The sequence below is a fragment of the Lutra lutra genome, chromosome 1 (assembly GCF_902655055.1).
Source record: "Lutra lutra chromosome 1, mLutLut1.2, whole genome shotgun sequence".
In the NCBI taxonomy this organism is placed as follows: Eukaryota; Metazoa; Chordata; class Mammalia; order Carnivora; family Mustelidae; genus Lutra; species Lutra lutra.
In genome coordinates, this window is record NC_062278.1 from 108,965,076 (window position 1) to 108,992,054 (window position 26,979).

The following is a 26,979-nucleotide window of genomic DNA, read 5'->3' on the forward strand; positions in this document are numbered from 1 at the left end:
GGAGAACATAGGAAATAACCAGTTACGAAATTCTGCATTAAAGGCAGTTGTGAAATACAAAAGAAAGAAAAGAGAAGAAAAAAGAAAGGAAACTTGATCTGAGAGATTTACAGCCAATTTGAGGACACACTGAATTAGCCCATCAGCAAGTATTGACAGCCCCAAGCAGCAGAACATAATTAATGAGTTTAGCACTAAGCCTCTGGTCTGGACAGAGTGTCACAAGACTCTTAATTTAGGAAAGATTTCTTTTGTCTAAATATAACTCCTCTTTTTATAACTGAAGTTTCTTACTACTAAAAATAGGAGGGCTATTTACCATCATTTGCAGAGTATTTATAACCTCAGGTTAATCTCAGTGGAGTCCAGAGCTCCCCACTGTGACTGTTGGTGTGCTGTGCCTAGGTTACAGGTGTGCCCCGAGACCTATCCCCTCAGCTCTTGGGGTGGCTTTTGGGGCACCCATAGTCCCCTGTGATCAGTCTTCTTTACTCTGATGGGCCATATGAGCACTGTCCTCCTCTGTGTGCCATGACGTGAGAAAAGCTGGGAGGTGTTGCTTTAAACCATCTGCCTTACCATTTCTTCAGAAGGCTAGTTTCCCAAGCATTTCTGTATCTTATTAACCCTGTTCTGATATCATTATATAAGGAGCTTTGGTTGAGGAGTGTTGAAGAGAAGACAGGGCTCCCAGAAGCAACTGACTTCTTGAAGCTCCAGAGATGATTCTTGTTCTGTAATGAACAGTAGTTGATTTTCTAAATAGTTCCTTTTGGCCACTGGTAGTTGAGTGTCCATCATGATTAAAACTAATACCCTATTTCTCTAGCTTTTTTTTTTTTTTTTTTTAAAGTAAGCCATATGCCGGGGGTGGGGGGGCTTGAACTCACAACGCCAAGATCCAGAGTTGCATGCTCTACCAACTGAGCCTGCCAGGCGCCCAGTATCCCCAGTGCTTGGTGGGTGTTGCAAATCACTGACATACAAGACAAATGAACGCATAAATACTGTGTACCCTGCCATTCATCCACTTTCTACATTCGGTTTAACAATATCTAAATAATTAGCCCTCACAACATACAGGGCACTATTGCAGGCATTAGGAATTCGTTAATGAGAAGATACTCGGTGCCTACCCTCCAAGAGTTGATAGTCTTTAGATGAGAAAGGTAATTAAAGAAGTAATTACACCATGGTGTGATTGGCGCTGTGAGGGAAGTAAAGTAGGGACTCCTGTTTAGGCTGGAAGATGGTTTAATATATATAGTTACTCAATTTTGTTGTTCCTTTAGAGGCACTTTCACTGAATACCATTTCCTTAGGTAGTCAGTATAAACTGAGTACTGTTGTGATGTAGATTGTCTCTGATGTAAGCCATGGTTCACCCTAACAACCCAAGTAACAGTGAGACTTTGACTTCACGATTTCCCTCACCAGGAGGCAGTATTGGTTTCAAGGCTTTCGTACTTCTTACCTGTAGCCTTAATTACAGATGTGGTGAAATAATGCTTCTCTCTTGCCGGTTATGTTTTCAGGGAGGGTGTTCACGTACATCAGGAATTGGTGCAGATGTCTCCATGTGTGACGGAGCAGTTCATTGAGCTGTTGTGTCAGTTTAGCCCAAACCAGGTTATAGAGACACTGCAGGTCCTTGAGTGCTACCGCCTGGAAGAAACCATCCAGGTAAGAGCGGTAACGTGGAGCAGACAACAGAGCGTTCATGCTCACCGGTCACCAGTTTACACATGGGCAGAAGGATACTCACATGTTCCAGTACATAGCCCCTGGGATTGAACCCAGCTGGTCTGACTCCATAGCACATGCCCTCCATTGTGCTGCCCCTTAATTCTAGTCAAATTAGAAAGAGCACGTGTCCATCATTGTTATTAATCAAGTTTCACAGATACTGTAACCAGCACAGTAAGCCTGGAGGAAGGAATGCAATAAAAATATATTAAAAGGAAAAACCAAGGTCTTGTTTGTGGGCACTGATTAGTTAGATAGTCCTGTGGTGCTTAAGACTTAGGCTCAGGCGGTCAGTAGCCTTCGCCCACTCATTGCCTTGAACCCTTCTCTTGTTTTCTCCTGTTTCCAAATGGAAATGACTGTGCATGTGCATGCGTGTGTACATACACACACAGACATACTCTAATCTGAAAGAGCTTGTTGTTCCTCACTTAAAGTTTGTCAGCTACCGTTATCCCTCCTTTCTGTTACTATCAGTGCTCTCTGAACCAGTAGCCCGTGTTCTCTGTACCACCTCCTGAATTGCTCACACACTTGACACATTTTACATGGTGAAGTATTTAAAATATATAGAAATGTGCAGAATATCAAATATCTGTACCTACCAATCCAATTGTATAGATGTTCACATTTTGCCATACTGGCTTCAGATCTTCGTTGTTTGTTTTAGAAATAAAGTACCCTTTATCTGTCTGCTCCCCTCTCTCCCCGGAGGTCACCACCAACCTGAAGATGGGGAGCAGAGCCTTTCCCTCCATGTTTTTTATTTTCTCTGTATATGTATTCACCTTTAAAATGCATGATACCGTCTTACATGTTTTTAGAATTTGTATTAATGGTATCATATAGTACATATCCCATTGAAAAATTGCTTTCTTTCTTTTTTAAAAGATTTTATTTATTTATTTGACAGAGATCACAAGTAGGCAGAGAGGGAGGCAGAGAGAGAGAGGGAAGCAGGCTCCCTGCTGAGCAGAGAGTCCGATGCAGGGCTCGATCCCAGGACCCTAGGATCATGACCTGGGCCGAAGGCAGAGTCTCAACCCACTGAGTCACCTAGGCACCCCGAAAAATTGCTTTCTTCATTATTTTTTTAATTTATCAGTTTTATACATGTAGATTGAATTCCTTCATTTTAATAGTCATTTAATATCAATTGAATGAATGTGCCACAGTTTATTTCCCTATTGATAGACACCCGTATTCTTTCTAATCCTTTACTTTTATAAACAATGCTACATTATACATCTTTGTACCAATCTTGTGTGCCCATGTGAGGTTTCTCCAAGTAATTATCTGGAGGTGGAATTCTTAGACAGTAGAGTAGCTTTATTCTACTGTTATTGCCACAGTGATCTGTTTGTTTCTGTTCTCATCACCCATGGTTGTTACTTGCTGTTTTTGCACATTCTTGCTGATACCTAACATTTTTAGACTTCTTAATTTTTGCCAATGTGGTGGGTATCTTTGATTACTCATGACATTGAACATCTTTTCATATGTTTAATGACTCTTTTGGTTTTCTTTTCTCTGAATTATCTGTTTTGTACCAAATGTCCTTTTTTCTATTGAGTTTTTGCCTTTACTGATTTGTAGAAGTTCTAATTTCTGCATCTCTCCTCCTTTGCTGATGTTAATTGTTGGAGATGCCTTCTTCCAGTCTGTTGTGGCAAGTCTTTTAACTTGGTTTTTAGTGACTTCTATTTTAACTTACCAGTCTTTTCCTTTAAAGTTTAGATTTTTGTATGTGTCTTATTTCCTTTTCCACTCTGATGGTATAAAAGATATCCTCTTATATGAGTTTTATAGTTGAGCTTTTTACATTTAGGCCTTTAATCCATCTGGAATTTATTTTTGTAAACAGATCAAGAGAGGGATTTATGTATTTTTTCCCCGTGTATAACCAATGGTCCATGTGGTATTTTGGTGTCCTTACCTCACTGATTGAGAATGCCTTACTGCTATGTACCAAGCTCCCAAAGAGATGTAGATCTGTGTGTGGGAGCTCTTCTCTTCCTTTGGTCATGTCTTTCCTTATACCATTACCACATATTTTAATTAATACAGCTTTACAATATGGCTTATTATTTGGAAGTTGTCCCTCATTCTTTTTCTTTAAAATTCTATGTCTATTCTTTTTTTTTTTTTCTTAAAGATTTTATTTATTTATGTGACAGACAGAGATTACAAGTAGGCAGAGAGGCAAGCAGAGAGAGAGGAGGAAGCAGGCTCCCCGCGGAGCAGAGAGCCCGACGCGGGGCTCGATCCCAGGACCCTGAGATCATGACCTGAGCCGAAGGCAGAGGCTTTAACCCACTGAGCCACCCAGGTGCCCCTCTATGTCTAGTCTTAGGCTCTTACTGTTTCACATCAAATTAGAAATCACGTCGTCAGGTTCCTCAAAAAAAGAAAAAAAAAAAAAGTCCAGTGTTTCTATGAAGTATATACATTGAATTTTAGATGAGTTCAGTCAGGGAAGACTGACATTTCACAATGTAGAGTCTTCACATTCAAGAACCTGGTTGTCTTTTTAAAAGCCTTTGATTCTCTCTAGTGAGGTTTCAGTAACTTTTATATGATATACAAGGTTCTTGCGTGTGTTTTCTTACATGTGTTCCTAAATACTTACACTTTTTGTTAAGGGTGAAAGTTTTTGAAATGATATCTTTATTGATTGCTGCTGCTGTGTGTTATTAATTTTTTACATTGTTTGTATCAAAAAGAATCTGAATTCTTCATTCAAATAGTTAATAGATTTTTTTTTTACAATACTACTTTCTAAGAATAAGGGTAGTTGTTTTTTTTTTCTTTTCAATCTTACCCTTCTTTCTTTCTCTTATCAGATGTGCAAGAGCTCCAAGATATTACTGTATAAAAGCAATGACAGTATATATTCTTGCCTTGTCTCTGATTTTTAAAAAAAAATTTTTTTTGTTTGTTTTGTTTTTTTCTCTGATTTAAAAGGGAAGATGTCTAACATCTTACATTAAATGTAGTGTTCATTTTAGGATTTTGATAGATAATTTTTATTAAATTAAAATTCCATTCTCAGTTTGGGTAATAGTGTTTTGTTTTGGTTTTCTTGAGCATGGGTACTGCATTTTATCAGATACTTTTTTGTATATTTATTGAGAGGATCATAGGTTTTTTTCCTTTGAACCTGTTAATATGTTATTTGTGCCTCTCTTTTTTCTTCTTGCTAAGAAAGTTTTATCCCACTTTATTAGTCTTTTTGAAGACTATTTGGGGCTTGTTAAACTTCTGTATTGTTTCTCCTTTGTTTCTTTTCAATAGCATTATTTTCTGCATTTCTCTTTCTAATTTCTCTTCTGAGCTTGTTTGGTATTTCCTTTACTTATTAGAAACTCTTAGTTTATTGATGTTTATTAAGATCTCAAAAGTTGTTTTGTTGTGTTTCATTGCCATTTTGTTCTAAATATTTTCTGATTTATATTGTTCCTATTATGTGTATGTGTTACTTTTTTCCTGTGGTTATACTCATTCAGGTAAATGACAGTTTTAGATTAAATCCATGATGAACATGGTTTAGTTAGAACTGCCAAGATGGGCCACTTATAAGACTAGAAAGTCAAGAATTTCATATTATATTGGACCATAGACTACTACTGAGGTATGAATTTATTATTTGTTGTCATGTTGTTTTCATCCTTAATAGGATCCACAAACAAGATTTGTGAACAAAAATCTTTATCTTTTCTTATTTCCTAGATTACCCAGAAGTATCAACTTCATGAAGTCACTGCCTATCTATTAGAAAAAAAAGGAGATATTCATGGTGCCTTCTTAATAATGCTAAAGGTAGTATTTTACTACATTTGCTTTGTCATGTTACTTTCCAGGCCTCCATTCATCAACCCATCTTTTTTTTTTTATTGAGATATTCTTGACATGTAACATTGTGTAAGTTTTCATCCATCTTAATCTCTTGTGTGTCAGAATAAGTTGCAGACAATACTACATTTTACCGCAAAATGTAAAAATATTTACATTTTATCATGACTAGATTTTATCGTGCCTAGAGTTTAGTCACTGACTAGAGCTCACCATTTCTTTTTGGTATTTTTTTAAAGTGAAATTTACATTCAGTAAAATGCATGAGTCTTAAGTGTATCATGTACTGAGTTTTGATACATGCACACACCTGTGCTTCTAGTTCCTAACAAGACAGAACATTACCTTCACCAGAGAAAGTTCCTCATGTTCCTTCACGCTCAGTTTCCATTCCCATACCCCCACACATAATCACTTTTCTGATTTTTTTCACTGTGAATTAGTTTTACCTTTTTTATGCAGTTACATTAATGGAGTCCTCCAATAATACTCTTGTATAATTCTTCTTTCAGCATGATATTTTTGAGATGTGTCAGGAGTTTGTTTCTTTTATCACTGAGTAGTATTTAAGTGTATGAATATACTACAGTTTATTCATTCTCTTGATGGTTGACACCTGGGCTATTTCTAGGTTTTGGCTATTAAGAATAAATCTACTATGGGGGCGCCTGGGTGGCTCAGTCACTGGGCAGCTGCCTTTGGCTCAGGTCATGATCCTGGGGTCCTAGGATCAAGCCCCGCATCTGGCTGCCTACTCAGCGGGAAGCCTGCTTCTCCCTCTCCCACTCCCCCTGCTTGTGTTCCCTCTCTCGCTGTGTCTTCTGTCAAATAAACAAATAAAATCTTAAAAAAAAGAATAAATCTACTATGATCACTCTTGTACATAAATGTTTTCATTTTCCTGAAGTTAGTACCAAGGAGTGGAATTGCTGGGTCACAGGTTAGGTGTAGGTTTAGTTTTGTAAGAAATGATAAGACCTCTTTCCAAAGTAGCTATTCTGTTTTACATCCTCTCCAATAATGTATGAATTTTGGTTTGCTACACATTCTCACCAACAGTTGGTCTATTTTTTACAAAAATTTTTATCCACTTTTTAAATTGTTATAAAGTATATATTACAAAAATTTACCATTTTGGTGAAATTAAGTATATTCACATTGTTTTGCAATTATCACCACCATCCATCTCCAGAACTTTTTCAGCTTCTGAAAGGGAAACTCTGTACCCATTAAATAATAGCCCCCTCTTCCCCTCATCCCCAAATAACCACCATTCTTCCTGACTCTATGAATTTGACTGCTGTACCTCATGTACTTGGAATCACAGAGTATTTGCTTTTTTGTTTACATTTATCACAAAGTCTTCAAGATTTATCCATATCGTAGCATGTGCCACAATTTCAGTTTTAAGGCTGAGAGGTATACCATTTTATGTGTATGCCACTTTTTGTTTATCCGTTTATCCATTGATAGACCCTCGGATTGCTTCCACCTTTTGACCATTCTGAGTAATACTGTTGTGAACATGGGTGTACAGATATCTTTTTAAGACCCAGCTTTCATTTCTACTAAGCATAAAACCAGAATGGAATTACTGAATTCAATGATATTATTTTTAATTTTGAAGGAACTGCTATACTGTTTTCTATAGTGGCTGCACCATTTTACATTCTCATCAGCAATGCAGAAGGGTTTTAACTTCTCTGCATCTTCTCCAAAACTGTTTTCTTGATGGTAGCCATTTTAATGGGTGTGAAGTATTACCTCAGTGATTTTAAATATTGTCATCTACTTACAGATTAGGGATATCCTATTTATATTTAAAAAAAAAGTTACAAATTGGCTTCTAGTTTTTCTCTAGCTATGTACTCACCAAACAGGCCAGGAAGAATATTCCACAGAGGCTCGCGTACGCTCTCAGCCTCTTTTAATGTGTAAGTTACCCTTACATCTCTTTTTCCCTTGCAGTTTGTTGAAGATACCATGAATCTATTTTTAAAGGATAAATTAAACATATTCCTGGCATGGATGGGGGAAAGAGAAGCAGGATACCCTTGCAGGGAATAAGACCAGCTTTTACAAAGGCATGGAAATACAGAGAAATATGAGCTGCTAGGAGAGAACCAGCAGCTCTGCTGGGGCTCCACTATCAATGTATAGACAGGCGAGGTTGGAAGCAAGGGCTGGGTCCAGATTTGGGAAGATTTTGCAGGATACCCTAAAGAATTAGGACTGATTTATTATCACATGAGACCACTTAAAGGTTTTTAAGCAAAAGAACTGACATGATGTTGTTTCATGAAGATTGCTCTGGTAACTGCAGGAGGATGGGGGTCTAGAGAAGGGGGAAGTAAAACTTGGGGAGGAAGCAGAGAGCATTTGCGAGGCTGTGTAGTACAGGTAATGAATCCATGAGGCTTAAGCTAGGGGTAGTGGTAGTGGTGGTGAAGTGGGGAGAGGATTGGACTTGAGAACTGTTGATCATTGGAATATGGTATGGAAGGAACAAGAGGGAGTGGTTAATGACAGTTGTGTGATTTTTAGCTTTACATTATTAGCCTATAAGGGACCTCAAGGAAAGGAACAAATTTGGAGTAGAAAGGATATATTAAGATCAGCCTCAGTGTATATTAAGACAACTTTGAGGAGCACCTGGATGGTGTAGTCAGTTCACCAGCTCTTGATTTCAGCTCAGGTCATGATCCCAGGGTCATGGGATTAAGCCCCATGTGGGTCTCCTTGATCAGCAGGGAGTCTGCCTGAGCTTTTGTCTCTCTCCCTCTCTTTCCACCTCTCCCTCCATGTTCTCTTTCACTGTCTCTCTAAAATAAATAAATCTTTAAAAAAAAAAAAAGCATCCTTTGGAATATCATCGGTTAAGGCTTTCTAAGGATCTAGTATTTGGTGTAGCAGTGGACACTGCAATTTGCATATTTAGAGCTGTCATACTCAAGGCTGTGCCCCATGCTCTGGAGACACACTTTATGTTCTTTTTTTATTCCCACCCACCCCTTTTTCTCATAGCCCAGTATGACTTTTATTCCCTTGCCCAAAGTCTGGATAAATACTGTGCCTAAAGAATGTCATTGATGACGGTATAATGGTACAACAGAAGCAGAAGTGCTGCAGGATAAGTGACACTTGGTATTTTGGGTCCCTTCCAATACTGCTAGCTTTGCTTTATATAATCCCCAGAATTCTCTTCTGAATGACAGTAAGCGACCTATCTTTAACCTTGTTGTTTCACCTTGTTGTTCCTTTAAAATGTGTTTGTCTGGGTGATGGGTATTAAGGAGGACACATGTTGTGATGATCACTGGGTGTTAAAAAAACAACAACAACAAAGAATTTAAAAAATAATAAAAATAATAAAATATATTTGTTCAAATATTTGTGAATTAGGTAACTGTATCCTTCTTACCTCCTGCATTTTTTTTTTTTTACCTCCTAGAGACTACAAAGCAAACTTCAAGAGATAACACATCAAGATGAAAGTAAGTTCTTGAGTGTGATTTACAATTATTTCTTCCCATGGACCCTGTGTTTTAAAAGATGTTGTCTAAGAAACTGCATTTACTAAATAATAATTACCTTGATCTGTATAAATACTTTAACACTGATCCCAGTTTTAGCTCATTTTCAAGGGCTCATAATGGGGAATCATGGAAACCATTGTGGCTTTGTGATGCCAGTTGTCAGTGGAGTTCACTAATACTGATTTTTTTTTTTGTTTTATTTCTGTGCCAATTTTTGGTTATATATAAGTGAGGTGCATAATTAATGTCCTTAAAGTTATTGTAATGTACTGAGCAATAACAAATCGGAACTTCTAATCAGTAATAGCCGGGGTTTCTGTAGTGAATTTCTATAATTTTAGCACAAAGCAGTAAAACTTGACAGTGTGGAATCTTAGATGGCTTTGTCACAGACAGATGTAAAATTCCCATTATTTTCCTTGACGTTTTAGGACATAGATTCATTTTTTTTTAATTGTGGTAAAATACACATAACACAAAATTTACCATTTTGGCCTTTTGTAAGGGTCCAGTTCACTGGCATTGAATCCATTCACACTGTCCTGCAGCCATCTCCACCATCCATCTCTAGAAGTTTTCCAACTTCCCAAACTGAAGTTTTGTACCCATGAGACAATTACTCCCATTCCCTGCCCCTATCTGTCCCTGGCACCTCCTGTTGTGCTTTCCCACTCCGTGAATTTGATGACGGGCCTTCTATAACTGGAATCGTCCTGCGTTTGCCCCTTTCAATCTGGCGTGTTGGCCTAGCATGATGTCTTCACAATTTTTCCGCATTGTAGCATGTGTCAGAATCTCATTCCTTTTTAAAAAGGCTGAATAATATTTTGGTTTATGTATGTGCATCTTGCGTCCTTTTGTCTGTCCGTGGACACTTCAGTTTCTCCCGACCCTTGTGAAGAATATTGCTGTGAACATGCTGTGCAGGTATCTTTCTGAGACGCTGCTTTCGTTTCTTCGGGGTAGATTCCCAGAAGTGTTACTGCTGGATTAAATAGTAATTCTAATGTTAATTTTTGAGTGGCTGTTACACTCACTTCCGCAGTGGCCGCCTCAGTGTACGCGGCTGTCAGCGGCACACCAATGAGATTCTAGTCCATCCAAGCCCTTACCTACACTTGTTCTTTTCTCTTTTCTTGAGCATAGCCATCCTCGTGGGTGCCAAGTGATAGCTTAGTGGGCTCTTGCTTTGCATTTCCCCATTGACGGGTAATGGAGAGCATCTTTTCACATACTTACTGATTATTTGTGTATCTTATCTTCTTGGGCCAAGTGTTTATTCAGGTCCTTTGCCCGCTTTTGAATAGGATGATTTCTTTTCACATTATTGAAATTTTCCAAAATAGCTCTTCCAAAGTTCATTCGATAGGTGATTTTTAGATTGCCCTACCTCTTCAACACATCAGCACATTTCTTAGACCCCCTTTGCCCACACATTTCCTTAAACTCCTTTACCCTAATTCTCTATAAATTACATTCATCTGTGTTTTCTGTGGCTCGGTCTTAGGTGATAGGATCTGTGTTGTATCTGGATCATTTTGTATTACACAGCATCTTCTTGGAGCCTTAGTAAACAGTTGGTTGACTTTTCCATATTTAGTTCAGCTAAGCATGTAATTATTATTTTTGTACTGTTAGTCTCTGTTTAGTCAATTTGTATTAGATTTATTGCATTTATGATATTTTTCTTATTGTTGTTAGAATAATTTTTGCACACATTACATGGGAGGTTGAGGGAAAAGAAGAATGTTTCCCTAAAACCACTACAATGATTTGCAAGTGATATGTGTAGAGAAGCCAGTTCTTTGAATTTAAATTTCTTTGAAGATCAGTTTTTCAGAAATAGTCTCATGTCCACTGTTTACTCTCAGATTTAATTTTTTCTGTGTGCCTAAGAATTTTGGAGGATTTGCTAATTGCAAGACATGGTACTCGTGAGGGTAATACACAGATGGCTAAAACACAGCTCTTACCCAAATAACTATAGTCTTGTGAAAGAGACAGATATGTAAATAAAAACTTTGAATGCTGGAGGAATCAAGTATTATCAAAGAGATGCAGTGAGAGTGACAAATGATTGTGAAAAATTAGGGAATGATTTGTAACTGATGAATCATAGATCAGTTGTGGAAGATGTGACCTTTGAAGTAAGACTGGAATGATGACTAGAAGTTTGATAGGGAAAGGCAAGGAAAGGGCACCTGGGCTGAGCAGGATGTTTGAGTATGAAAGTACTTGACCAGGAACTCAGGAGTAAGATACAGCACAGCGGATTAAGAACACAGAGGGTGAGAACATGAGCCAGATGGTTACTGCGTCTACTTAGGGTCAGAGGTTTACTTATGTTCTGCTTTTATTTTTTTTATTTTATTTTTTTTTTAAGATTTTATTTATTTATTTGACAGAGATCACAAGTAGAAGGAGAGGAAGGCAGAGAGAGAGAGAGAGAGAGGGAAGCAGGCTTCCTGCTGAGCAGAGAGCCCGATGTGGGACTCGATCCCAGGACCCTGAGATCATGACCTGAGCCGAAGGCAGCGGCTTAACCCACTGAGCCACCCAGGCGCCCCTATGTTCTGTTTTTAAAACTTCAAAGCCTTTAATGATTTTTGTGGATGAGACTGATACATTTGCTTGTGACAGTGTCAAAGAGAATGAGGGAGGCAAGATTTAGAAGTCAGAAGTTTAAGAGTTGTTGCTGTAGTTCACAGGAGGTGAAGAGCAGCATAGGGTAAAAGTCACGACACGTGAGGGCACGGAAGTAGAATCCACAGAAGTGGCAATTTATTTCGATGTGTGGGTAAAGTGGGGATGGAACATCAGGGACGATGAAGATTTATAAACTGACCTAAAGAAGATGGTTTCATTAACTTAGTTTGGGAAGTGAGAAAAAAGTGATCTGGTTTTTGTGCATATGAACTCAAGGTGCTCGCAGGACATCCGTGTAGAGATGGATAGAGTCTGTGGAAAGTTCACCCTGCAGATGATGAAAGGAACACGGGCTGCAGGTGTACATTCGGAAGTTATTGGCAAGGACCTGAGGTTGAAACCACAAGAGGAAGTGAATTATTGGGAAGTGAAAAGGAGAGGGCCTAAGATAGTACCTTGAAGGATGACTTACATTTAAGAAATAGAGGGAAGAAGAAATGGTAGAGCAAGAAAGGTGAAAGGTCATCTTTCTGCTGACTAACCCACAGATGATCAGAGCTGTTCCATAGCTAAAGTGTATTAAAATGCTAAGTGTGATGTGCTTTATATGTCCTGTGAATGTCAGGTATTTACATGGAAACAAAATTATCTGTTTTTAATCTATTAAGCATTGGTATCATGCTGATGGAAGATTTCATAATACAAAATAGTGCTATGCCAAGAAAAAGATAATTTTTTTACAGAAGCTCTGAGGATTATCAGTAATACATCCTTAAGTCTTGTTAACAATTTTTCTGAATCTAGAGACCAAAGAGAAGCTCTCATTGAAGGACGTTGAAGATACCATGGTAGAGACAATTGCCCTTTGCCAGAGAAATTCCCATAATTTGAACCAGCAGCAACGAGAGGTAGGAGAATGACTACTTAGGCATATCAAAGTTGGTTCTGATCTGAAACCAGGAATTAATTCTATTTCTGCTGCCCTCTCAGCCACCTGAGTTTAATTCAACTAGATTTTAATCACTGTTTAGTGCTCCCAGGAGTATAAGCCTCCTAAAGTTATTGTGAGGAGTGCCTGTCCTCTTTGTTCTCACAAAAGGCTTTATATTCCTGGATCTGGCTGTACTGCAGGATTTAAGCACGTGATTACTGGATGTCCTTGTTCTCTCTGGACCATGATTCTGTGTATGCCGTGTAGCGATTCTATGGATGTGTTGTCATTTATCATCTCTTCTATTCTCTGTGGAGGAAAATGAGCATGAGGAGCTGGAGGGAAACCTTTAGGGGATACAGAGAATGCTGGAAAAGGTCAAAGAAGGCTTTGATGTAGTTTCTCAACCCTGACTACACATTACAGTCACTTGGGGAGCTTTAAGAAAATCCCAGCACTCGGGCTGCACCCCCAGAACAATGAAATTACAGTTTCTGGATGGGGACCCAGTGCTGAAGCTTCCCACATGATCCCACTGTACAGCCAAGGTTGGAACCACTGCTGTAACAGATTCCAGACTGCCAAAAGGCAGAGCACAGAACTGAAGGAGGCACGGCTGAGCACCTGGTGCAGGTGGGAGTTACAGCAGGGAAGCAGAGACTAAGGGGGGCGGGATGGGACTTGACAGCCACATTCTGCTGCAGTTTTCAGAAGAGAAGTTGCAGTGTGATGTGGCCTCCTTGTAACTCCTTGGTGCCTGCCCCTCCCGGCTGCAGCCTCTGACTTGGCACCACCCAGCGCCTTTTTCTTCCCAGGGTTCTGAAATGGGGAGTAAGGCAGACTTTTTATATATATTTAGCCATATATGTTACAGTGAGAATTATAAACTTATTTTTCTTTCCTGTTCTTTTGAGTTGGGTAAATTGCAGCTTGACGTTCTTGTCAAGGATTTTTTAAGACCATACGTTCCAAAAACCCTTCAGAAGAAAAATTGTATACAACAAGCACATTTACATAACAGAGGTGATTTTTAAAAAAAACATTTTGTGTGATATACATACTCATTATTTTTTTAAATCCTGCAAAACAGAAAGTTACAAAGAAGAATTTTTTTTTTTTAAAGATTTTATTTATTTATCTGACAGAGAGAGATCACAAGCAGGCAGAGAGGCAGGCAGAGAGAGAGGAGGAAGCAGGCTCCCCGCTGAGCAGAGAGCCTGACGCGGGGCTCGATCCAAGGACCCTGAGATCATGACCTGAGCCGAAGGCAGCGGCTTAACCCACTGAGCCACCCAGGCGCCCCAAGAAGAATGTTTTTTTAAAAAGTACCTTGTAAGGGGCGCCTGGGTGGCTCAGTGGGTTAAAGCCTCTGCCTTTCAGCTCAGGTCATAATTCCAGGGTCCTGGGATGGAGCCCCGCATAGGGCTCTCTGTTCAGCAGGGAGTCTGCTTCCCTTTCTCTCTCTCTGCCTGCCTCTCTGCCTACTTGTGATCTCTGTCTGTCAAATAAATAAATAAAATCTTAAAATAAATAAATAAATTAAAAATTACCTTGTTAAGATCCTATCACCCAGAAATAACCATCATTATCACTGGGGGACCATCAGTCCAGGTACTTCTTATCAGCCTAAATCAGGAAATGCTTGCTTTTACAAATAAATATAGTAGTCAGTCTCCATTAGGAAGCTTTCTGAATTTCAAATTAATATTTCTTCACCATACTATTTCTTAATAAATATCACTACAGCTTAAAAAAAACCTGAATGACTGTAACAGATTGAAATTATTTATTTATAATTACATTTCTGTTTTATAGTATCTGTGATGCCAACCCAGTAAGGAAACACGTGAATTCATGCTTGCTCCCACTCTCTCCTCCATCCCTCTTAATTTTAATTAACCTCATTGAGTCCAGTAACACATACATTCTTTTCTGTGTCCACAATTCCCATAAATTGTTTAATCTTTTGAAAATGGATTTTGAGCTTTTTAGCAGTCGTTTTGCCATGATTTTTCTATTTCTGAGTTTTTATTTTCATTTATCTTTTGGTTGGCTGGCTATATTTGGACATGGTTATATTTTGATAGAGAAACATGAAAAGGTAGAATTCTTTAAGCCATGTTCATATGTACTTTATTCTAAATCTTTTTCACTTTTCAACCCTTCCATCACCTCTCCAGTATCTATTTGATACTCCTCCATCTTCTCATGGAAAATTTAAGTGAAAAGGATAATTATGTTTTATAAGTAGGGCTGTTTAGGTTCACATAAGCTGAAATATATGACTCACATGTATTAACAGTAGAATTAGTTATAAAAATCCATGGCTCCAGAACTCTAGGGATTATTCCAACTGTATTTGAACTTTGTATCTCTTAATCAGAGATAGGAACAATGCTTCTTTTGATGTGGCCAAAGGAAAACTCATTCCATCTTTTTTTTCTTTCCCCGAGTTGGGATTTGTTTTAGTAAAAATATTAGATGTTAGACTTCTTCCTGTCCTTTGAAATTTTCACTTCTCTATGGCTATTATTACGCTATTGACTGGCTGTGTATGAGAAAAGTCTATTTGTCTCTCCCTGTGTTAGAGAAACACACACACACCCTCTCTTTGTGGCCCCTCCCTCCAACAACTGGTTTCTGCTTCATTTCTGAACAAGTTTCATTATAACAACAGAAATATTTGAATGTAAATTTTATATAAATACTGTCTTATGTGAAAAATGCTAGACTGATCTTATGTAATACCAAACATTCGATTTTGGGGGGTTTTAATGGTGGTTTGTCTTGATTCTCTTTGTTTTGTTTTGGAGAGAGTGAGAACAAAAGCTGTTATTACAGACATTCAACTAACTAGAAGATTTGAAGTGTTTGGAAGTTTGACAGTAGACTGTTCATAATATCTCTTTCCAGAAGTTATCATCACAAGACTTAATATTATGAGTATTTACTTAAAGCAGACTACAGGAAATTGGGCTGTTAATCCTTTCTCAAGTAGAATCTCTGCCTGTCCTACTTTTCTCTATCTGTTTATGGGGCCGCCTTAATACACGGTGATTACATATAACAAAGAGTTTGGCTTTGTTATTATGGATATAATTCCCTGAAAAGGAAGCTGTGTATTACACAGCATAAGAAAGGAATTCAGGTTTAGTTGTGTTCCTCTCAGGGGATGGTTTGTGTGGAGATTTAATTAAAGAAAAATAATTCCTCTGTGTAGAGTGTGAACGTATCCCATGGCTATTACCTCCACAACCATGCTTCCCCCAGTCTACCATTTATAGTCAAGAAACAGCTAATCTTTACAAAAGTAATTCTTTCTGAATTGTCTGGATTAAATAAGAAAATTTAAAAATGAAATTTCTAAACATAATAAATATAAAAACAAAATGTATCCCATATATAATTAAAATAAATTATACAATAAATAAATAATACATTAAAATAACCTACACAGAAATAAATAATGTGGTTATAAAAACATGTTTAAAAAAAAGGTAAGCTAAATAAGGCTATCCAAGAATAAAATACAACACTAATAGTTCATGAGTACTAAATAAGTTAAAATTTCAATAAAATAAACAATTTGCCATATGTAATATAGTTAAAGCCAGTATCTTGAGAACTTGAAGAAATACATCAAAAGTTATTAGTATGAAATCTTGGCCTCATAAAACCTTAAATGGGGACAGATAAAGGCTTCCTAGTAGAGCTCTTCAGTTGGGAGGTCAACCAGTGGTTACTGGACCTACAGCCTGTTCCCTTTGCCTTCAGAGGCTCCCATATCTCCACTGCCATAGAATTTGTATGGGGTCAGGTGGTGGGGTGCAGAATATGCCCTTTTCTGTAAATAACCACTCTTGTTCTGCTTTGACCTTTCTTCATGGCTCCCAGGTGTTTTCAGGAATATGTTCCTCCCAAGACATAGAGTTAAGGCCTTCTGTAAATGATTGTCCAACAAGAAACCATGTCTGAAAACTTAAAATGTATTAGTTTGATTTTTGATTAAAGATCCCTGCCCTCCCCCTCCCCCCCAAAAAAAGGAAGAGGACAGAATTTGGAGTCAGAGTACCAGTTAACTGGTAGTGTGATCTTTGGCAAATTACTTTTCTAAACTTAAGTTTCTTATCTCAAGTGAATATCATGCTTATTGTATAAGGCTGTTACGAAATTGAAATGAGAAAGTTGTGTAAATCATTTAATTGAGGACCAACATAATAGGAATAAATAAATGGTGGATCTATTAATTTATCTCCTGATGTGGTTGGAAATGTTAATTGAAATAATGTTAACTTCTACTTCTTGGTCTATGATGACTGACGTAATACAAAACAACGCTTTAGAGAGGGGAAAACTTTGGACAACCTGTATTCATTTCTCTTGCTTGATGCGGCTGAGAGAAATGTGGGGGAGGTGAGGTGGCGGAAGGGGTGGCCCTGTGTCCTGTCCTGCAGTACATAGGGTCACTTAGACTTGGTCAGGGGTGCGTGTACAGCACCGTGTATGAGAACCCGGCTGGCAGCTCGGCTGTGTCTCCTTTGAACAGGCCTTGTCCTAAAACACAGAAGACTGCAGTTCCAGGGTCTAGACTTACTGCAGTTTCTTTATTTTCCCAAGGCGCATAGTAAAGATACCTATTGTAACTGTGCTCATTGCTTCTTATTGTTGTTTCTCTTCCCAGTCAAGTGTTCTATCTTTTGTTTTTAAAATGTTTATAAACAGGGTGCCTGGGTGGCTCAGTCGTTAAGCGTCTGCCTTTGGCTCAGATCATGATCCCAGGGTCCTGGGATTGAGCCCCACATCTGGCTCCCGTCTTGGTGGGAAGCCTGCTTCTCCCTCTCTCACTCCCCCTGCTTATGTTCCCTCTCACTATGTCTCTCTCTGTCAAGTAAATAAATAAAATCTTTTAAAAATAATAAAATGTAGGGGGCGCCTGGGTGGCTCAGTGGGTTAGGCTGCTGCCTTCGGCTCAGGTCATGATCTCAGGGTCCTGGGATCGAGCCCTGCATTGGGCTCTCTGCTCAGCAGGGAGCCTGCTTCCTCCTGTCTCTCTGCCTGCCTCTCTGCCTGCTTGTGATCTCTGTCTGTCAAATTAAAAAAAAAAAAAATAATAATAATAATAAAATGTTTATAAACAAATGTATGTGAGAGGTACATCTCAACCTGTAAAGCACTATGCTGAAGCCAATCTTAAATATAACAGAGTGCTTTGGTTTCCTCTGACATTGTAGGCACTCTGGTTTCCATTACTGGAGGCAATGATGGCCCCCCAGAAGCTCTCTGGATCAGCTGCACCTCATCTGCACCCGGAAGGTAATTACATCATCAGAGTCCACCTATACCATCACCAACTTTCATCTGTGAAAAATTATTATTACGATACCTTTTCCCAGTATCATAGTATTAGTGTTTTTCTTAATGAAATTGTCGTATAGTGTTAATCTCATCTTTTATTCAGTTCTTTCTATGGCACCAGTTGCATCATTTGTCTTGAATAATAGTAGCTTTGTTATTTATCAGCAGTTGACTTTAAAATATCCAACTGGTCCTGGTTAGCTGGGTTTCTAGGAAACTATATAAATCTACTATTTTCCATGGACTTGTAGGAAAAACCAAAACCTCTTACTTTAAACTAACCGTAATATTAACATTTTATTATTACAACAGCTCTGAAGTCTCTGACCATGCAAGTTCTCAACAGCATGGCAGCGTTTATTGCCCTCCCATCGATCTTGCAAAGAATCTTACAGGTGAGTTAAAAGGGGAGAAAATTAAAAAAAAAAAAAAAAAAGGGGGGAGAAAATTCAGTGTTGATCAGTTTCAACTAATATTCTAGTCATGTTTAAATAACAAATTAAGCTAATGTTTAAATGGGTCTCTAGAGTAATGCAGCTGATTTTTGTCATTGCTAACTATCTAACTTAACGACTGTCATCCTTGAGCCTTTCCTGGTGCTCCAGGAGTGTGGGTTTCCCTGGCACAGGCTGGGGACCTTCCAGGTGGGTGTGCAGCCTTCACGTGTTCACTGGCATCTGGGGATTCAGATGTATAGGCTTCCTATTCATATGCTAACTGGGAGAGAATCACCATTTATTGCCAGTGAATTGTGCCTTTTAGATTAAAAAAATATATAATAACCTAAAAATTACATTAATATAGTCATTTCTGAATCAAGGGTTGTAACTTAAGTTTTCCAACTCAGAAAAAAAAATTTTATGTCCAACCCTTATAGGAAATATCATTTGAAGGAAGTACCTATTTCCTTCAGCAAAAGGCATGAACGTTCCCAACATCATTAAAAGAACACCAAAAATACCCCAAGATAAATTTTTCAGAAACTTTGTGAACATTCCTGGGGAAATAGTAGGAATTATCCTTAGAATCCATTTTGTCTTCCTTCATTTTATGCAGCATAGACACACACACACACACACACACACATGCACGCACACCCAAAAACCATCAAAAAACAGTACTATGATGCCATTGGTCTTTATAATTCTCAAATGATTTTTCTCCCATCAAGAATGTCCCTGGCAGCTCTCTTTTAAGACTTGCCAAGCTCCACTTGCATCTGGTATGAAGTGTCTGGGCTTTGCTGATACAGACTGCTGTATCCATAGGCTCTCATCACAGTTATGTATCTGCACACATCCTCTTTCGTTTGATCCTGAGCATGTGGTGGCAAAGTCTTTGATATAAACCACTTCTCTTATGTCCATTTTAGAATACGTTAGTCATAATGTTTTTAATTGAATATAAAGTAGTATTTCCATAAGGCAGAAATACTTTAATTTACCAAGTAAATTAGAAAAAATGAAATCTTAAGGTCAAAAGTAGCTTCACTTTCAGTGTATGCATTTTGCTTTGTGTTGAGCTTTAACCACACTTTGGTACATAAATTACAAGAAACAAAAATCAGTTTTTCTCTTGGCAAAAGCACGTGATTTTTTAAATTTTTGTTTTTTCCAGGCTCCTGACTTTGAAGGCTTTTGATATTAGAAAATCTTCCCTTTAGTTTGAGTTATATTGGCATTTATTTTAATTTTTTTGGCATTCATTTTAATTGTGTTCTTAGCATTTTCTACTTCCAGTGGTAGAAAAGGTATGTTCTGCCTTCTTTTCCCATGAATCAAGAGGGTATGCTCTTTCTTAAATTTGTTATTTGCACGTTTGTGATTACTGTAATAATAACTCTACCTTATATTTGTGTAGAGATTTTTATTTTTCTCAAGGTGCTTTCACAGATGGTATCTCAGTTGAAACTCAGAACATTCTCTTCAGGTAGGTAGGGCTACTACAGGAATTTCTGTTGATGAAGGAGGAAACTGAAGTATAGAAAAGCTAGTACTTGGTTTGCTGTTTGTGGCAGAACCCGGGCTACCACAAAAGTCTCTCACGTTCTAATTTATGCTGGTTCCTATTATATTGTGTAAGCTTTTCTGTTGTTTCAGTGCCTGGTCTTTTGAGGCATTAACTAATTTGTTTATTAATTATATGTTACCCTGTTTGGTCATTTCCTATGTAGATGAAAACCTTAGCTCTAGTCCTAAAGAGCTTTTAGGAGAGACAGAAAGTGTTCTGATGTAGCTCTTCTTTGGGCTCTAAGCAAGTAATGGTGGCCACCTGAAGGATTATCTGCTGTGAACCCCCACTAGGGTGATTGCCACTTCATCCCTACATTTTCAGGCCATGTGATTACAGCAGGAGCAGCGTCTGACAGCAGGACCCTGACTCTACTAGATTGAGTCAGGGTGAGCAACTGGCCTAAGCAGGGCCAGTCAGTGCCTTTTCCAGGAAATTGTAGAACTGAACTTGAAGAGGATGAATGAGCCGCTCTTCAGGCCTCTGAGTTATATGAGGTACAAAGTTCAGCAACTGACAGTGACTACTTTTCCATCATGTTGGCTGAAATGGTTAAAAAAAAAAAATCACGGAGAGAAGGGGAAGAGTAAAGCAGACACACAAAGAGGAAAATAGACAAAATGCATGAAGAAAAGAAGAGAAGACACCAGGAGAGGAGACAAGGCACAGGGAGAGGAGACCACAGAAATCTTGATGGCATTTGAGTCCTTTGTTGTAGCTGTAAAGGCTCACCTGCATTCCTTGGCTTGGATCCTCGAAACAGCCCAGTATCTTTACAACAGTTAGTTTTTTTTAATAAGTTGGAATGAGTTGGGTTTCTGAATATATCTAGTCAAAGGAGTACCAATAAAAGTATATCTGAAACAGACTGGAGAATTTGGGAAGATTTCCTGGAGGAGGAAATGTCTGAACTGAATCTTAAATAGCCTAAAGGAATTAGGGGAAAAAAGGAGATAGGGCTATTCTAAGCAGAGTGAACTATATATACAAAGAATGTGAGGTAAAACATGGTACATTTGGAGGAGTTGCAAGTGTTAAGTATGCTCGGAACATAGGACAAGAATAAAGGTGAGTCACGGAGCTGAAATTTGAGAGACTGGCAGGGACTGTGTTCTTAATTGCTTTGTGAACCATAAGGTAGAACTTTGGATTTAATTTTAACATTAGTAGATTCTCCTCAAAGGATTTTAAGCAGAGGAATGATGGAATAATGTTTCTCTTTAGAAAAATCATTCATCCAATATGTTATACAGGATAAATTGGAAGAGATAAGACTGAAGGCCTAGGAATACCCAGAATGTAATAGGTACTCAAAATTTGTTAATTGCGTTGCATAGAGTGGCTAGGAGAAGATGGATTTGGAGGTTAGTTAGTAGAATCCACTTGACTTTTTGACGTTTAGAGGTAGGGAAACACAAGAACTCATGTTTCATGTGACTAACAATGAGCAGTGGGGAAACATGGGACTGGACTTTATGGGAAGAAGTAGAAGTGGAGACATAGACTCGGAAATTGTCAGCACAGAAGTGGTAGTTAAGTTCTTGAAACTAGGTGAATGTTAGGAGGAAATGAATTAGCGAGAAAAGCAGAAGCCTAAAAGTGGAGTTCTTGGAAACATCTAAGGATCAGGTCTATTTACCGATCTTTATTTACCATTAGAATGGAAGGACCTTCAGAATAAGACTATACTTTGCTACTCTGTCAACATCACCTAGCCCAGAGGTACCTGACATACAGTAGGAACTAAATATTTTTAGAGTGAATAAAAGCCAAGGGTGCAGGAATTCCACTTCTGCCCCAAGTGGAGTAACAGATTTACCCCCTTGCTTGAAGCAGCCAAAATATTGGACAGAGTATATGAAACAGTTTTTTAAAAAACTGGGCATCAGGCAATAAAGGTCATTGATAACTAAGAGACTGGAAACAGACAAGGTAAGCCCTGTGTTTGTCCCACCTTAATGTCTTGAGAGACTTCCTAGGCAATAGTGCAGGGAGGGGATCCCAGCCAGTTTCCAGCATATTCATTGCTTTGAGGAGATGGAGCTGAGAATCAAGAGACTGAGGTGGCCAGAGTTTGTAGGCAAGTACCAGGCAGCAGAACTCTGGAGATGTGCAGAAGGCCCCTATCTCAAGTGTAAGTGCATGGTATAAGGAAACTAGCTAGGCCAAGGAAAAACCACCTGAAAGGATCAGAGGTAATAATACTTGCATGTACACAGAGCCAATAGCAAGACTAGAATGAAGACCTCATAATGCACAGAACATGGGGTAGAGTACTCAGAAGTACTCAATAGTGGGAAGCAGCCCTAGATACATAACTCCACTCATGCTAGCAAATCTTAATAGCAAGACCTGAAAGGATCAAACTTACCAAGTAATTTAACTGCCTCCCAGAACAAAGATTAAAAATACTTTAAGGAATACAAAAATATCCAGGACCCAACAGTGTAAAATTTATGGTATTACATCGAATAAAAAAATTACAGTGTATTCAGAGAAGCTGGAAAATGAAACCCACATATGACATTGGATATTAAAATTAGCGAACAAGGACACCAAAACAGAAGAAAAGATAAGTGAATTTGAAAACCTAGCAATACAGACTATCCAAAATGAAACAGAGAAAGGTGAATTGAAAAAAAAAAAAAAAAAAAAAAGAGTCCGTGAACTCTGGGACAATTTCAAGCAGCCCAGAATATGTATCCTTGGAATCCTGAAAACAGGGAGTCAGAAAAAAATACTTGAAGAAAAACTGGCTGAATATTTTTCAGATTTATTGAGAACTATTAGCACATAGATCGATAATCCCAAACCTGAGCAGTATGAGGAAAAATACAAGGTCCATCATAATTGTTCAAAATCGGGTTAACAGAAAAGCTTAACAGCACCAGAGGAAAAAAAGAGGAACAAAAATAAAGATGATAACACTTTTCTGTCAAACAGTTTTAACCACTTTGACCTAGTTGACATTTACATATTAATTCTAACGGCAGAAGTCACATTCTTCTCAGGTTGTACATGGAATGTTTACTAAGATAGGCCATACTCTGGGCTATAGAGCAAGTGTCCGTAAATCCATTGTTTTGGATTTTAACCATTCTAATATGTATGTAGTGGTCTTATTATTTTAATATGCTGTTCCGTAATGAACAATGACTTGGAACACCTTTTTATGTGCTTACTTGCCGTCTGTGTATCCCCATTAGTTGGGTCATGTTTTTTAACTATTGAGTTTTAAGAGTTCTTTGTATATTTTTTTATAGAAGTTTTTTGTCAGATATGTTTTGCGCGTATTTTCCCAGTTGGTGGCTTTTCTTTTCATTCTCTCAACAGTGTCTTTTCATTAAGCAGAAGGTTTTTAAATTTTAACGAGGTCCAACTTTTCAGGGATTTTTTTTTCATGGATTGTGTATTTAGTGTTGTATCTAAAAACTCATCATCAAACCCAAGTTCACCTAAATTTTTTTCCCATGTTCTAGAAGTTTTATAGTCCTGCATTTTACATTTTAGGTCTGTGATCCATTTTGAGTTAATTTTTATGAAAGATGTAAGGTCAATGTCTAGAGTCATTTTTCTACATGTGGATGTCCAGTTTTTCCAGCACCATTTGTTGAAAGACTACCCTTTTCTTCATTGAATAGCCTTTGCTCAGTTGGCTATATTTATGGGGGTTTATTTCTAAGTGCTCTGTTCTTCTCCAGTGATCTCTTTGTTTGGTCTTTTGTCAGTACCACATTATCTTGATTATTGCAGCTTCATAGTAATTGTGAAAGTCAGATAGTGTCAGTCCTCTGACTTTGTCCTCCTCCAATGTTGTGTTAGCTACCTTGGGTCTTTTGCCTTTCCATATAAACTGTAGAAGCATATTGTCTGTATCCACAAAGTAACTTGCCAGCTTTTTTATTGTCTTTGTCTGGTTTTGTCTGGGTAATGCTGGCCTCATCAAATGAGTTAGGTGTTCCCTCTGCTTCTATTTTCTAAAACAGATTGTAGGATATTGATATAATTTCTTCCTAAATATTTGGTAGAATACATCAGTGAAACCATGTGGGCCTGGTGGCTTCTATTTTGAAATGTTATTAAGGATTCAATTTGGTTAAGAGACCAGGCCCATTTGTTAAATGTTTCTACATGTGTGAGTTTCAGTAGTGTGTCTTTCAAGGAGTTGATCTGTTCCATCTAAGTTATCAAGTACTCAAACCAGGAGTGTTTATGTTTTTAGGTTTGGGGGTTTTCTGTTTTGTTGGTTTGTTTGTTTGTTTAAATCTTGTCCCTTGTCATCTTTTTTTTCATTAGACCCAATTTTCAATCCATTGCCAAGCATTCTTCACTAGAATATTGCCTAGATTATTTCCTGTGTTCCAGCACCGTGCAGGGCACATAGTGTATACTCGCTGGGTTTTAGCTGGCTCAGTCACCTCAGCAGTAGTTCTCAGCAGTTCATAAGCACTTCTGTGTTCTTTATCTCCTTTGACCTCTGTGTACATTAAGCTGGAGAAATAGTGAGATCCCCATGTTGCTCGTGAGGAAAGTGCTATCTTAGTCTGCTCAGTTATTAAGTGGCCATAGCTGGAACTTGAACCTAGGTCTTCCAGCTCCAAAGTTGAGGCCTTCCGTACCCAGCATCAGCCCTGGCATACTTCAGATCCACCCCTCTTTACCAAGTCCCCTGGACGGAAGAGAGGGAGTGACAGTTTCTTAGACGAGCAGTTGCTCAGATAGATACTATTTCTCCAGAGAAGATGTTCTCATGATAGGGGTTTCCCCAAGAGCTTCTTGACCTCTAAATGTTTATTCAGCTGATGCTTGGAACCCGACTTGTGCAGGCTGCTTCCGTGAGCAGTAGATGGTAAGTTAGTTGGGAGTGTTTTGAAGGGTCCATATTTGGTTTTACAGATTCGGCCTTCCCAGTTTGCTTTTAGTGATCTCTACTCTACGGCAAAAAGTGATTCTTGGCTTCTGAGAAGCTGTTTGTGACTGTCTTACTGAGGAAAACAAGTGATTTATATCCTAGCCTGTGGAGGGCATTATTCATATTTTAAAGTAATGCTTGATTAGGAAAGATTTTAATTACAAAACAAACCACATACATGCTACAGTAGGCCACAGAAAGCAGGAGCGAGGGAAAAGCGGCCGTCACATCTTTTTCTAAAAAGCTTTTTAGAAACCAGGTTTATGCGAAGTACCCATGTGTGCTCTTCTTTTATGGCTTACAAATAAGTTGAAGACAAACCTCAGCAGTTATTCATTGCCAAAGCATCTAACGGTCATCTTTGGAAAATAATTTGAAAAGCTATTGGATTGCATACATGCTGTGCTAGAAGGCTTGAGCTCCCTTTTGCATTCTATAATTTATATGTTGTCCCAGCATGAGGTAATTTTCATGATTTTGCCTTTAAATTATGCATATTAAAGTGAAGTGTACTGATACAAATATAGCATGACCTATAAAGATTTCTTCCTTTTCCCAGAATTTAACCTTTTAAAGACCTTTTACTCTCCAAACTACCCTTGTCAGAAACAAATGACAGAGCGTTTCTGTGCTAGAGCTGTATTAGTGTATTGAACGCACATCTTACAGTAGCTACTATAATACACTTCTTATAATAAGGTATCACGCTGTCCCTTGATACTTTGAGAAATAGGTGTATTTATTAAGAGTTTGACCTAAAGCATAATTGAGTGTAAATTCAGAAGCATTAAGAAGGATCTGTTTTCATGCAAAAAATAAAAAATTATGAGTATATGCCTAAGTTGTTTTTCTAATAAAAAATTAGTCTGAGATATCTACAGTCAGGCCTTTGTAAATAAATGGTCTGCATGTGTTTGACAGGTACCTTTACCTTAGCTACACGATCTCTACCTGTGAAACAGAAAATGTCCCCATTAAGCTTCAGTGACAGTTTAATCCAAACTTGTAAACGTGTTAATTAGGACACAAATACATAGTTTTTCTGTGCCTTTCATTCCTTAAGCATAAGCTCAGCAGCAGGGACCAGGAACCTATGGCAGACAAGCTTTTGCTGCTTTAGAGCACCTGAAAGTACTACAGGCTGATTTGGTTAGAAACTGTACGCAGCCAGTCTTCCGGGAGCGATCGTTGGAATCTAGAAGGGAAAAAGAAGGAAATGCTCAGACTGTGCTGTAAGAGCAGGAAGACAAGATTTCTTCTCATATTTCTGGAACTCTCTCCTACGTTGTTCCTGCTTTACAGTCTTGTCTTAACATCTGAGCTCACAATTACTTTCAAGGCACCGAGATTTTTTTTAAAGATTTTATTTATTTGAGAGAGAATGAGAGAGAGAGAGAGCATGCATAAACAGCAGGGGGTGGAAGGAGGAGCAGACTTCCTGCTGAGCAGGGAGCCCCACATGAGGCTCGATCCAGGGATCCCAGGATCATGACCTGAGCCAAAGGCAGAGGCTTAACCAACTGAGCCATCCAGGTGCCCTAATGCACCAAAATTTTAATAACAACCACTCCCTAAGAAGTAACCAGAAATGTTACCTGTATTTTCCAGCAAACATTAGCTTATTATTTAGTTTATTAGTTTAGGTATCTATACTTGGAAGACCAGTATAACATGTTAATTAAAAACATGGTTTCTGGTGTGCCTGGGTAGCAGTCCTTTGGGGGTCCAACTCTTGATTTTGGCTTGGCTTGCGGTATGGGATTGAGGCCCATGTTCAGGGGCTCAGCACAGAGTCTGCATGGATTTCTCCCTTCCCCTCTCTTTCCCCCTCCCCACTGCATGTTCTTTCTCTCTCTCTCATCTTTAAAAAAAAAAAAAACGGTTTCTGAAGTACCTAGATTCAAATCCCAGTTTATCTGCTTACTAGTTCTGTGATCTTAGAGAATTTTATTTAGCCTCTCTGAGCTTGAATTTTTTCATTTATAAATGTT

At 38.3% G+C, this 26,979-nt stretch overlaps 1 protein-coding gene across 2 annotated transcripts in view; it reads left to right on the forward strand.

Moving 5' to 3' along the window:
• Positions 1-26,979, forward strand: part of VPS8 (VPS8 subunit of CORVET complex) — a 247,869-nt gene that overhangs the window by 165,940 nt on the left and 54,950 nt on the right. For both annotated transcript variants that reach the window (XM_047732015.1, XM_047732018.1), the window contains 6 exons: positions 1,536-1,683; positions 5,476-5,565; positions 9,050-9,092; positions 12,585-12,688; positions 17,943-18,024; positions 18,379-18,461. In XM_047732015.1, coding sequence (XP_047587971.1) covers positions 1,536-1,683; positions 5,476-5,565; positions 9,050-9,092; positions 12,585-12,688; positions 17,943-18,024; positions 18,379-18,461 — 550 coding nt within the window. The remainder of the gene's footprint in view (positions 1-1,535; positions 1,684-5,475; positions 5,566-9,049; positions 9,093-12,584; positions 12,689-17,942; positions 18,025-18,378; positions 18,462-26,979) is intronic.